This window comes from Hyperolius riggenbachi, chromosome 3 (assembly GCF_040937935.1).
Source record: "Hyperolius riggenbachi isolate aHypRig1 chromosome 3, aHypRig1.pri, whole genome shotgun sequence".
Lineage (NCBI taxonomy): Eukaryota > Metazoa > Chordata > Amphibia > Anura > Hyperoliidae > Hyperolius > Hyperolius riggenbachi.
In genome coordinates, this window is record NC_090648.1 from 331,345,579 (window position 1) to 331,359,450 (window position 13,872).

General features: G+C 41.7%; 1 protein-coding gene across 9 annotated transcripts in view; it reads left to right on the forward strand.

Moving 5' to 3' along the window:
• PPFIA2 (PTPRF interacting protein alpha 2) overlaps positions 1-13,872 on the forward strand; it is a 409,727-nt gene that overhangs the window by 222,708 nt on the left and 173,147 nt on the right. For all 9 annotated transcript variants that reach the window (XM_068276855.1, XM_068276859.1, XM_068276856.1 and 6 more), the window contains one exon: positions 4,169-4,333. In XM_068276855.1, coding sequence (XP_068132956.1) covers positions 4,169-4,333 — 165 coding nt within the window. The remainder of the gene's footprint in view (positions 1-4,168; positions 4,334-13,872) is intronic.

Sequence of the window (13,872 nt, forward strand, 5' to 3'; positions counted from 1 at the left end):
TCTGGTATCAAAGCATGTTTTCATTTGTGTATGAGCTTATTAAATAGCTATTGAAAAAAATATTTAAATGTATCCGGTTAGAAGCAACTTCACCAGTTTCTGCATACATGAGTTAGTTTCAACTCCCCTTCTCCTAACTCTGTCATGCTCTCTTGAAGTGTGAACAGCACAATTAAGTGTAACCTAGAAGCAGCAGTTCCACTTGAAGAGCTTACTTCGATCTTTCAGTTGTTTCAGTTCATATGACCTAACTTTTATATCAGAAGCTTTATTGGGCACTAAACAAAAATGTGGTCACTGGTCAATCAAAGCTATCCGGTTGGTGAACTAGAAGGAACTGTGCAGGAGCTTGAACCCAAACTTGATCAGGAAAATTAAACTGAGATATAAATAGGACTTTCCCGCAATCCCACTGTCTTATTTTGTGTTTAAAAGTGTAATTTACAGTCCTAAATTATTAACCCTTACAGTGGAAAAAGCAGAAAGTTAACCAGCCTAGCTCTATGTAGACTTGGAATTGAACATACTGTACACATTTATCTTGTCTTATCATGTCAATTCATGTGCCCTTTACCAGCAGTCGTAAAGCCTGTATTATGCTGAAGTTGATAACATGCAGTCATAAAAAGTAGTAGTGAGTTTGTAATAGGAATGGAAAGTAACACATTAATTTAAAATCCTAACTTGCAGCACAGCAATTCTATTCATGTAATAAAATATGCGTGAAACAATGTAGGTTTTGCAAAATTAAAAACAAAAAAAACCTGATGTAATAAAATCATAGACCCTCACTACTTATTGCAACCTACAGCTGCCTGCTCACTCACCCATCCCCTCCTTTTCCCTCCACTAGTCAGCCTAAGGTCATGCCTCTCCATTAATGATCAACTGGCATGAATTGGCTAGTAGGGCACAGGAGTTTTTGACTGACTGGTAGTGAGCAGGTAGCTGGAGGCTGTGGAGGAGAAGATGAGTGTCTGTCGATTGGTGTCAGTTTTTTTTTCTCTTACAGGAATACTGTAGGGGGTCGGGGGAAAATGAGTTGAACTTATCCGGGGCTTCTAATGGTCCCCCGCAGACATCCTGTGCCCACGCAGCAACTCACCGATGCTCCGGCCCCGCCTCCGGTTCACTTCTGGAATTTCAGACTTTAAAGTCTGAAAGCCACTGCGGCCTGCGGTGGGGCCAGAGCATCGGTGAGTGGCTGCGCGGGCACAGGATGTCTGCGGGGAACCATTAGAAGCCATGGGTAAGTTCAACTCCTTTTCCCCTCCTACAGTAGTCCTTTAAGTTAGTGCTATAACTTTTTGCAAGACTTAATTAACAAACACAGGAGAATTGTATAAATTTGATGAGTCACAGATTGGGATGGTGAATGAGTTGCTAATAAGTTGATGTATTATATGCACCTTGGAAATGACTCAATCAAATGCAGCAGCAACTACTGTGCCTAACCGTGCCATTTTCAAGCTGTACGTATAATAATGCATAATATTTGTATCATCTCAGAAATGTGTAAATTGTGTTTCTCGATAGCCATCCCTAGTCAGAGAAACCATTATAGACTTTTTGTTGGGACATTACCATGATCTACTTTAAATTGAAGGAAGAGCCACATATGTCTTAAGGGGTCTATTAATAGTGTGATATTTTTATTTCACAATCGTATTTCCAATCAATTATTCACGCTGAATTGTATGGAAACAGAAGCTCACAGACCCAAGCAATACAGATCAATTACATCAGGGCTGTGGAGTCGGTACAAAAATCATCTGACTCCAACTCCGACTCTGATTCCTCAGTGTATGAAACCACTGACTCCGACTCCAATTCCGACTCCAGGTGCCCAAAATGGCTCAGACTCCTCGACTCAGACTCCAACTCCGAATCCACAGCCCTGAATTACATTATAAATCATTTACTTAAACTAGTCCATCAGCATGGAAGATTGTGTGCATACATATGATCACTACTGGCTTTAATATTGTGGATAGTTTCGACCCATTAATGCTGTGTGATCTGAATGATCTGCTTGAAAATCCAATTGTTCACTAAGAATCGCACCATTAGTGTGCACCCTAATTACAAAACATCTTTTTTTTTTCCCCAGACCATCTTTTTCCACTTGTATGCTTATCACTGGTTATGGCTAGAAATGAGCAGCAAAATTTTGTCATTCCATATATAGGGCCAGATTTGCAACTCTGAGCCACAAAGCAAGAGACTGACTTAACCATTGCAATTTTGATTCAGTGTTTTGCATTGAAGTCTATTATATCAAATTTCTGTGTTAATTGCAAAGCCCTCAAACATACGGTCATCAATGAATTTGCTATGTATGTCAAGGCACTTGTTGAACATTTCTGGAAAAAAAATCTTAAAAGCATCTTTTAATTTTTGCAAAAATCATTCTTGGCAGAGAAATGAGTTTATAAATCCGGTGGGGTGGGATTGTGGAATCTTTTTAATTTTCTTTTTGTTTGTTTTTTTGCTAATTTGCATCTCTTTGCTCCAATCTACAATATTTTTCAACTGGCGAATCTATTAAAATGTAAGGTTGCAGAACACATTTAAATACACATTTCAAAAACTCACAGCTTGGGATCCTCCCTCCTAAGCACTTTTAACACTTTGCCCCTCATTTGGGCTTATATTTACAAAATTGGAGGATGCAGGTACCTCCACACCTTGGGTGGAGCAATACTAGCCCACACAATCAATCAGATCTGGCAGCACTCTTAAAGCGGATCCGAGATGAAAAACTAACTATAACAAGTAACTTGTCTATACCTGTATATCTTATCTAAAGTTTAGATGGTTTGTACAGCAAATCTAGCTGCAAACAGTTTTAATAGAATATGATTATTTATTCCTGTGATACAATGACAGCAGCCATGTTGTTTGTAAACATTACACAGAAGCAGGCTTATCTGTATATTGAGCCATCAGCCTAATCCCCTCTCCTCCTCTCTCCTCCCCTCTGCCTCTGAAATTAATGGCTAGTAACACCTCCCCCTCCTCCTGCCCAGACTGAGCTCCCATGAGCCCTTGCTACTGCCAAGGCTCTGAAAACCTGTGGGCGTGGCTTTTTTAGTTTATAGGGAATTAGAGTATTAAAACAAAAACAAAGAAGTATTTGGCTTGAGGAATGCCCTATAAACAATAGGAAAGGAACACAATTATGCAATGTGTAAAAGTTCACCTCGGATCCACTTTAACAATAACACTCTAATAATAACTCTTCCTCCCCCCCTCCCCCCCATACTTGCATTGCACCATTGTCCAATGTTAAGTACAATGAGCTCATACTCACCTTGCATTTAGCGAGATCGTGTAACTACTTCCCTGCATTGGCGGTAGGCTCTGACAGAGTAACTTTTGTGGAATCTGGAAGCACCATTTTATATCCGAGACCCTCACATGTTCACCCACAGGGGAAATTAGTATTTAAATACATTCGTACCCCTTAACCATTGCCACAAAGGGTTACAAAATAAAAAAAACCTACTGATTTTAAAAAAAGAAAAAAAGCATTAAAAGATTTTATTTTTTTTTTAAACAAACTACAAACACTTTTATAAGTGTCCCCACATTATTATCCTGTTATAATTTTGACCAAAAACCCAAACCATCCCTGCAACCAACACATGTCCACAACAACCCCATGGCAAGCTTAGTTTGTTTTCATTTCAGTTACTGTTGTATCTTTTATCGTGCATTTTTGACTTTTCGCTATTTGATCAAACTGCTATGCACTCTTTTTGATTCTGAATTGACAGTCCAGTACAACTGACCTTTTTAAAGCACCAGTCATTAATTTATTCATATTGTCTAATGGATCATGTGTCTGGAGAATGTTGCTCATCTTGATTTGATCATCGCGCACCTGAACATCGGAGAACGCAACTAATGCACGAAAGCGTGAGCTGCATTTTTTGACACATAGGACTCATGATATGAAACCCAAGGGGAGGACTTTGATTTATAGATTTTTATTATTTTTTTTGCTTTATTTTTGTTATTTCGCTTCATGATATCTTTCTACTGTACCACATAGTATTCTGTATGCATATATTGAGACTGAAATTTCAGTAGCTGTTTCAGTATATTGGTGTGAGCGCTTTATAAGCATAGAAAAGCATTAATTTATTGACATTAAATTTAACAGCTATTGTTGGAGCATCTGGAGTGCCTTGTTTCAAGACACGAGAGGTCATTAAGGATGACGGTGGTAAAACGCCAAGCGCAGTCCCCCTCAGGTGTTTCCAGCGAAGTTGAAGTTCTCAAAGCTCTGAAATCCCTCTTTGAGCATCACAAAGCTCTGGATGAAAAGGTATGCCATTATTTTCATTACCAGCTTTTACTCCATTTTGTTGATTTGTGATTTGATCAGCTGATGTTTAGTAGTGTCCTACCATGACCAAGATCTCAGGCTAAAAATATTGAATATATGCTGACTGTCAGAGGCAGAGCAGACGAGCAGTAATTAGGAGCTCTATATTTAACTGCACCTTCAGGCTGCTGACATGCCTCTCTGAATAATGCTGAATCTGTCAAATATTTAGATACTCACTGCCACAATTCCCCCTTTAGATGTCCATTTATGGGAGCAAGTTTCTCTAAAATAGAAACCGTGATGTCTGACCTGTGGACTGTAATTAATTGCAGAGAGTAATGAACATTTGTAGATTAAAGTGTCATTCAAGTTGGTGGCAAAGTGTAATCACAGGATTATTGTACAAGTCCTGCTGTGATATAATGGAACAATGTTTTAATGAGTGTGTAGGCAGTAAAGCTTATGAGGTTAGCTACGTAATCCCCAGTGTTCTATATTCCCTGCTAGTGCTATAAGGAATATGCACATTCTATTTCAAGCTAAATTCCACTTGCATTATTCAATTACTACAAACATAGATCCGTGATTCACAAGTCTTTTTGCAATTATTGTGTTATTAAATGTTATCTTAAGATTTTAAATCTTCAGCCAGCTAAATATTTTATAAAACTTTCAGTATGCTTACAGGGCACTTCTTTTAAAGCTTGGCAACAGTTCACTCTGTACTGATTGGAGTACTGTTGCTAGAGTAACAGAGTGCCCAGCAAGCTCATGGTGAAGCAGAACTCCTAGGAGTGTGTAAGGGGCTAAATAGGTAAATAATAAATGAATAATAGGTAAATAATAAATAAGTAATAAATGCTATGCAAAACAGAAATAAGCCTTCATAAAACAGAAGCTATTTGCAATTGTTCAGGTTGGAGTGTGCTTGTGTGTACCACAGTGCATCACTGCTGAATTGCATTGCATGTTGGATTATTGCGGCTCTGTACAATTAACAAGCTGACACATCATTGCAACCTAGTAGTTCTGGAGGTATGTTTAGCATTCAGGGACATAAAAGGATGATTTGCCTATTCAGCAATGATGCACTGTGGGACACCACAGAAGCACACTTCAACCGAAGTACTGTTGCTATAACGGTTTCTAATAACTTCCATTGTGCTAAGTGAGTAATTAGCTGCCCAGGGCAGGACCCTTCTTTACTTTTAACACCTACACTAATGCATTTGTTTGTGCGTAGATGGACAACAGGAGGCCATATATGCTTACTTATTTAGCCTTATGGCTTATAGCTATAATTGCTACAGAGCATTGTTGCAAATCATTACCTGCTTGTTCCCCTTTGTCTGCCTGGATAGTGCACACCATTTTAATAGGCCGATTATAGCATATTTTTTCACTGTAGCCTTATCACTCAATGAGAAGTACTTAGCAAGCCAAACAAATTTATTTTAGACGCTTTGAATGATGATATTAAAAGATTTGAGCTCCATCCATTCATACATTTTACTGAAATTGTTCTGGTTATCTATATCAAAACAGCAGCTTTGTGGTCTTAGTCATTACAGGCATGAAATAGTGAGGGGTAGTTTTCTTTTTTTCCCAGAAATGTGATTTGAATTGAAAACTATGTGAAATATTTTGTAACAGTAGAGCCAGGCATAAAGCACTCCTGCATGTAATCTCTTGTAACTTTGTGTTTTATACCTGTTTTGTCTGTTTCATGATTGCTTTTTACTTGACAGTTACGTTTTGCATAGGTGTGATCATTTTATTGATCAGAAAACCCTTTTATTTTATTTTCCATAAACTTTTTTAACATTTTTAAGTTTACCACAACTAAAATAGAATTTGCATAGATAAGACAAAGAAATAGGGAGGGTCGGAAATGTGGATTTCCAATTCTGATGGATTTCCACTTTCCAATAAGCGGCTTTCTGATTTCCATGGACTTTCTGATTTCCACACACAGATTTTAGTTCTTTGTTCTTTTTTTGTCAATAAAGTTTAATTGAAAAAATGAAAACCACCATTTTTACGGAAACTTTTTCTTTTTTGAGTGGATGTACATTATTATGCGGAATATGCATTGCTGATTGGCAACTGCAGTAAACTTCTGCAATTTCTGATTGGTTTAATACTTCCGAGTCTTCTGATTGGCCTAAAATTTCCACAGTAAGCCGATTTCTACAGCACGATACGGATTGTACTGGTAGTGGAACCCACTAGAAGCACTTTTCTAAGCCTTTTCTGAGCACTTGTGATCTGAAAACTCTTGCTAATGCAATGCTATGGATGTGATTCTACTTGAGCAGGGGTCAGGAACCTTTTTGGCTGAGAGAGCCATAAACTCCACATATTTTAAAATGTAATTCTGTGAGAGCCATACAATATGTTTCAAACTGGGACAGTAGGGCTTATGTCCTTGTTGCCATGGTGATGTGTATACAGTTGAGCCGCCGGGTAGCGGAAGTGTCAGACATGTCTTCAGCTTCTTTTGGGTTTCAGCAACATCAGCAATTTCCCAGAGAGCCAGACAGGAGAAATACAGACTAACAGCTTGTACAATTAGCTAGCTGACTTGGGGGTTGATTCACTTTGTAGGAGGAGATCCCCTTAAGTGACAGGCAGCCTATTGGGCCAATCAAAGTGTGGGGATCTTGTTCTAAAAAGTCACTGGACCTGACAGGATCCAGAGTGGGACAATTGGAGCAGCTATTCATTTTGAGGTAGTGCAAGTAAGTTAGTAGTGTATGCTACAGCAGTAGCGTGCAGTACTTTGAAACATTTACTTGCACTGCCACACTAAGCTGCGCTGCTTGAGCATTGTAGCTTAGTGAATCAACCCCTACTGATTTGTCTGTGAGCCAGATGTAGCCATCAAAAGAGCCACATCTGGCTCCCGAGCCATAGGTTCCCTACCCTTGCACTTGAGGGATGTGATTTTTTTTTTTTAAATCCCCCATAGCATTGCATTAGCAAGAGCTTTTCAAATCACTAGTGCTTAGAAAGTGCTGCTAGTAGGTTCCAGCAACATGTTGTATCCAGCGCAGGAGATTTGGGCACAGCCGGCGCCACCATAGAAATATTTATTTCCTTTTAAACCAAAACATTTGTCTGTCAGTCCTGCTGATCATTCTGGTATCAGTAGTATCTGAATCACACACCTGAAACAAGCATATGGCTAATCTTGTCACGTTTTAGTCATAAAGCTCTGATCTGCATGCTTGTTCAGGGTATAGGGCTAAAATTATTAGAGGCAGATGATCAGTGGGACTGCTAGGCAATGTGTATTGTTTAAAATTAAATAAGTATGTCAGCCTCCATATTCCCCTCACTTCAGGTTGCCTTTAATATAATCCATACAGTTAATGTCTAAACATGCCAGTCATTATATAATATAAAGATTACGTTTCTTATCAGTATTCCAAACTCCTCCTGAGGACTTAACCTTCCTGGCTGTAACCCCGAACGTAGTTCGGGGTAAGCCGCGCAGGAGGTTTTCTCAGGCCCTGCTGAGCCGATTTGCGCAATTTTTTTTTTGTTGCTGCACGCAGCTAGCACTTTGCTAGATGCGTGAGCACACCGATCGCCGCCGCCCCGCGCCGATTCGCAGCTATCCGCGTCGCTGCAGGCCCCCCCCCACCTAGACCCCTGCGCTGCCTAGCCTATCAGCGCCAGGCAGCGCTGAGGGGTGGATCGGGACTCCCTTAGACGTCATGACGTCGGTGACGTCATCCCGCCCCGTCGCCATGGCGACGCGGTAAGCCCTCCAGGAAATCCCGTTCTTTGAACGGGATTTCTTGATCGCCGGAGGCGATCGAAGAGGGTAGGGGGATGCCGCTGCACAGCCCTAGGCTCGCTACATGATTTAAAAAAAAATCAAAAAAACTGCTGCGCTGCCCCCTGGCGGTTTTTAATAGACCGCCAGGAGGGTTAATCACAGTGGGACGTTGCAGTGCTGCGTTATAAAGTCTTATAACGCAGCTTACCGGCCGCACTGCAATGATAAGCCTATGGGACATTCACAGTGTGACGTTAGCGTTGCATTGTAACGTGTAGCGTTATGGTAACTCACTGCTGCAGTGCGATACCTCTGAACGCACACGTTACCAGCTACAGGAAAGCATACTTTTCATTGCCTGTATGCTTTACTATACCTACTGTATGCGCCGGTAATGCAGAGTTTATGTGCATTACCACCTTTTTATTTGTTGCGTTGTAATGCTGCATTGTGACTTTAATGTCGCACTACAATGCAACATCCCATTGTGAATGCAGCCTGAATGTCCAGGTCTTCTATAGGTGAGCGCTAATCTGAAATGCTGTATGTCAGGAACAGTCATGCCTGGGAGATTCCTTCTAAACTGCACTGGAAATAAAAAGGAAAATGTAAGCTACTTTACCTATATTATAGTTCTTATAAAACATATGCTCATTACCGTATCATAATGAATCTGAAGTGCCATCAAAGATCACAAGTGAAACCTGTGTGGCTAGTATAAAACAGAGGCAAGACGCACATCGATTCTCTGCTTCATGTGACAAATACTTTGGCCAACACAGGGGGCGTTTTCTTTAGCACATATTCATTTCCAATGGCTTTGCTTTTTGTCCCTTCTCCTTTAACTCTGGTGTGATGGATCAGTGATTTTAAAATAGCTGGCAGTGACAGAATTTTAAAATAGCTTGCAGCTATACTTAGAACATTGGTCCATTTTAATTAAGTGCCAATGAGTAGTGTAAATTTTAAGGTAAATCACAGAAGACGTGATGTGAGTAATAACACGCAATAAAAGCATTGTAGTGGTTTAAAAGGGCAATTATTCTGCTTGCTTGGGAGCTGCATTGTGCGTTGTAATTTTGTTTAAGTAGAAGACAGCATGAACTATGTGTATTTGCTTGGCTAAAAGCAGCACCACACTATGTAAATCAGATTTCACAGGCAAGAACATTAGGAGACAGAGAGGAGATATTTTTAGTGCTGTTATGAAACTGGTGCATATGCTTAGGAGTTGCCATTAACAACCTTAAAAGCTGTTCCACCACCACTACATATAGTACATATTTTCATTAATCTTTAATAATTGCCTTTGTATTGGAAGTAATAAATCACCCAGAGTGAAGTTAAAAAAAAAATCTTTTTACACTAATTACTATAACATTCAAATACCTCATACACTCAGTGATGTTCTCTCTTTTAAAATTACTGTTTCCCTATGTGATAAGGCTCAGCTAAAGCACAATTGAAGTGAGAAGAATATGGAGGCTGCCATATTTATTTCCTTTTAAACTATGCCAGTAGCCTGACAGCCCTGCTGGTCTATTTGGCCGTGGTAGTATCTAAATAACTAGTGATGCTCATCCGAGCTCGGATATCCGAAATACTCGGATATCCTAGCTCTTTTTTCACTATTCGAGCTCGAATACCGAGCTCGAATAGTATTAGCTATCCGGGCTGTGCTGTCCGAGCGCACTCGGATAGCAATCAGCTATCCGGAGATATCCTAGCTATCCGAGCTCAGATAGCGTCACGTCAGACGTCACCTCGAGTCCTCACAAGCGAATCAGAGGGCTCCCAGCCCTCTGACTGCAGTCAATCACAGAGGGGGAGCCTGGCTAAGCCCCCCTCTATAAATAGCGGGCGCCATGTTGCCTCACTCGTCCTGCTGGCGACTTACTGACTGACTGTACGGAGAGATTGCTCCAGTGCTTTTTTTCTGTGCAAGTGCATTTATTGTTCAATACAGTAAGCGTTTTTACACTCCAACACTTTATATTCACCTGTATTGCTTTGTATTGTAGATAGATTGTATTTTAGGCAGTTTAGTTTGTGTTATTAGGGACTAGGGAAGGAGACTGTCACTGGTGCTGCTGCAGCCAGCAGCTAGGCGCTGTGCCTAGGCAAGGCAGCCTGCTCTGCTCTGTGCTCTAGTCTCTAGTTACATGTGCTCTCACCTGTCCTACTCTACTGTACTACTTCTGTGTTAGATAGATTATTGTACTATTTTGTAGTTAGCAGGCCCAGCTTTACTGCTATACCTGTCCTGTAGCTGCTCTCTGTAATCTAGCCACACCTGTTCTATTGTTTAGCTAGATTCTTCTATTGTTTAGTTAGTACTGCAGTACTGCAGTCAGTGCTAGTAGTTGTTAGAGTAGTAGTAGTACTACTGTGTTATCTTTCTACAGAACTGCTGTGCTGTGAGCAGTGCCAGTGTGACAGTTAGTGTGCACTAGTGTCTTCTCCTCTGCTGTCTGACTGGCACTTGGCACGTGCCACATCCGGCATGCTCCTGGCACACGTTACACCTGCTGCTGCTGCTGCTGCATTGCCCTGCTCCTGCTGCCTGTGCAGCTCCCACCGCCAGGGTGCCACAGGCCACTGATACCACCTATATTTAACCCAAAACACAATTGCTGCGTAATTTTTTGGAGGTGTCTGGTGTGAAAACTGTCATGTCCCAGTTGTGCGGTTGGACTTTGGACACAATGTGGGCTGCACGACTGCTGTCTGGAACCTAGGCCTGATGTTAATTTACAGCTATTTTTTGGGGGGGGATGGGGGGGGGGATTTTAAGTCCCCACATTATCAATTAGTGTTCCCCTTTACCAAATAATGATGCTACATGCCTCATATACCCTAAAAACTTTTTTAAAGCAATTTAAAGGCCACTTCCGGTTTTTCTATCCGGATATCCGAATTTGCCCGGATAGCCCGGATACTGTGGTCGAAAATCCGATTTGCATTCGTATCCGAAAATTTTGAACTCGGATATCCGACCCGGATCGGATATCGGGGTATCCGGATCCGAATCCGATCCGGATTTTGAAAAGGGGTATCCGAGCATCACTGTAAATAACACCAGAAACAAACATGCAGCTAATCTTGACATACAGTGGGTTGAAAAAGTATCCGGCCCCCTTGAAGTTTTCCACATTTTGTCACATTACTGCCACAAACATGCATCAATTTTATTGGAATTCCCCCTGAAAGACCAATACAAAGTGGTGTACACGTGAGAAGTGGATCGAAAATCATACATCATTCCAAACATTTTTTACAAATCAATAACTGCAAAGTGGGGTGGGCGTAATTATTCGGCCCCTTGAGTCAATCCTTTCTAGAACCACCTTTTGCTGCAATTACAGCTGCCAGTCTTTTAGGGCATGTCTCTACCAGCTTTGCACATCTAGAGACTGAAATCCTTGCCCATTCTTCTTTGCAAAACAGCTCCAGCTCAGTCAGATTAGATGGACAGCGTTTGTGAACAGCAGTTTTCAGATCTTGCCACAGATTCTCAATTGGATTTAGATCTGGACTTTGACTGGGCCATTCTAACACATAGATATGTTTTGTTTTAAACCATTCCATTGTTGCCCTGGCTTTATGTTTAGGGTCATTGTCCTGCTGGAAGGTGAACCTCCGCCCCAGTCTCAAGTCTTTTGCAGTCTCCAAGAGGTTTTCTTCCAAGTTTGCCCTGTATTTGGCTCCATCCATCTTCCCATCAACTATGACCAGCTTCCCTGTCCCTGCTGAAGAGATGCACCGCCTGAGCATGATGCTGCCACCACCATATTTGACAGTAAGGATGGTGTGTTCAGAGTGATGTGCAGTGTTAGTTTTCCGCCACACATAGCGCTTTGCATTTTGGCCAAAAAGTTCCATTTTGGTCTCATCTGACCAGCGCACCTTCTTCCACATGGTTGCTGTGTCCCCCACATGGCATGTGGCAAATTGCAAACTGGATTTATTATGCTTTCTGTTAACAATGCCTTTCTTCTTGCCACTCTTCCATAAAGGCCAACTTTGTACAGTGCATGACTAATAGTTGTCCTATGGACAGAGTCTCCCACCTGAGCTGTAGATCTCTGCAGCTTGTCCAGAGTCACCATGGGCCTCTTGGCTGCATTTCTGATCAGTGCTCTCCTTGTTCGGCCTGTGAGTTTAGGTGGATGGCCTTGTCTTGGTAGGTTTACAGTTGTGCCATACTCCTTCCATTACTGAATGATCGCTTGAACAGTGCTCCGTGGGACGTTCAAGGCTTTGGAAATCTTTTTGTAACCTAAGCCTGCTTTTTAATTTCTCAATAACTTGATTCCTGACCTGTCTTGTGTGTTCTTTGGACTTCACGGTGTTGTTGCTCCCAATATTCTCTCAGACTACCTCTGAGGCCCTCACAGAGCAGCTGTATTTGTACTGACATTAGATTACACACAGGTGCACTCTATTTAGTCATTAGCACTCATCAGGCAATGTCTATAGGCAACTGACTGCACTCAGATCAAAGGGGGACGAATAATTATGCACACCCCACTTTGCAGTTATTTATTTGTAAAAATGTTTGGAATCATGTATGATTTTCGTTCCACTTCTCATGTGTACACCACTTTGTGTTGGTCTTTCATGTGACATTCCAATAAAATTGATTCATGTTTGTGGCAGTAATGTAACAAAATGTGGAAAACTTCAAGGGGGCCAAATACTTTTGCTACCCACTGTATCTGTCAGATCTGCTGCATGTTTGCTTAGGGGTTATGGCTATGTCTTTAAAACAAGGCACAAGATGTCCTCCCTTCATATCTTACAATATGATCCACCTTAAGGGCATGGAAACTATTTTTCAAACAAACTCTCTGGATACACAATGGCAACATGAAAAAAAAAAAACCATTAGAATATTGCCTAAAAAATGGGTTGAAGCTGGGGTACAATATATTAACTACAACAATAATCTTTCTATAGCAATTTTCTCTCTTAGGACTCAAAGCGCACGGTCTTGAGAGACTGGCGAATTGGGTGAGTCAATCCATCTCACCATCCACATGGAATGCTTACGCAAGGGTGTGGAGTAGATGGGCGGATCTAGAGAGCATGTTCCCAGCTGGGAACCCCCGGGACAAGGGGGAACTTATGCTATATTTTCTATTTGATATCTGCAATGGGGCCTCCTCACCCGCTGTAGTGGACAAGGCATTAGCAGCCCAGCATTCCTTATTAAAACTTAAGGGCAAGGCGGATTTGACAAAGGGTTTCTTGATCTGTCAGGTGGTTAAAGGGACACTTAAGTCAAACAAAAAAAATGAGTTTTACTCACCTAGGGCTTCCAATAGCCCCTGCAGCTGTCCGGTGCCCTCGCCGCCTCCCTACGATCCTCCTGGCCCCGCCGGCAGCCACTTCCTGTTTCGGTGACAGGAGCTGACAGGCTGGGGACGCGAGTGATTCTTCGCGTTCCCAGACACATTAGCACCCTCTATGCTGCTATATGGTATATGATATATGCTATAGCAGCATAGATGGCGCTATTGTGGCCAGGAACGCGAAGAATCACTTGCGTCCCCAGCCTGTCAGCTCCTGTCACCGAAACAGGAAGTGGCTGCCGGCGGGGCCAGGAGGATCGGAGGGAGACGGCGAGGGCACCGGACAGCTGCAGGGGGCTATTGGAAGCCCCAAGTGAGTAAAACTCATTTTTTTTGTTTGACTTAAGTGTCCCTTTAAAGGTATGTTGATGAACGGATAGGCCTGGGTTGTATCA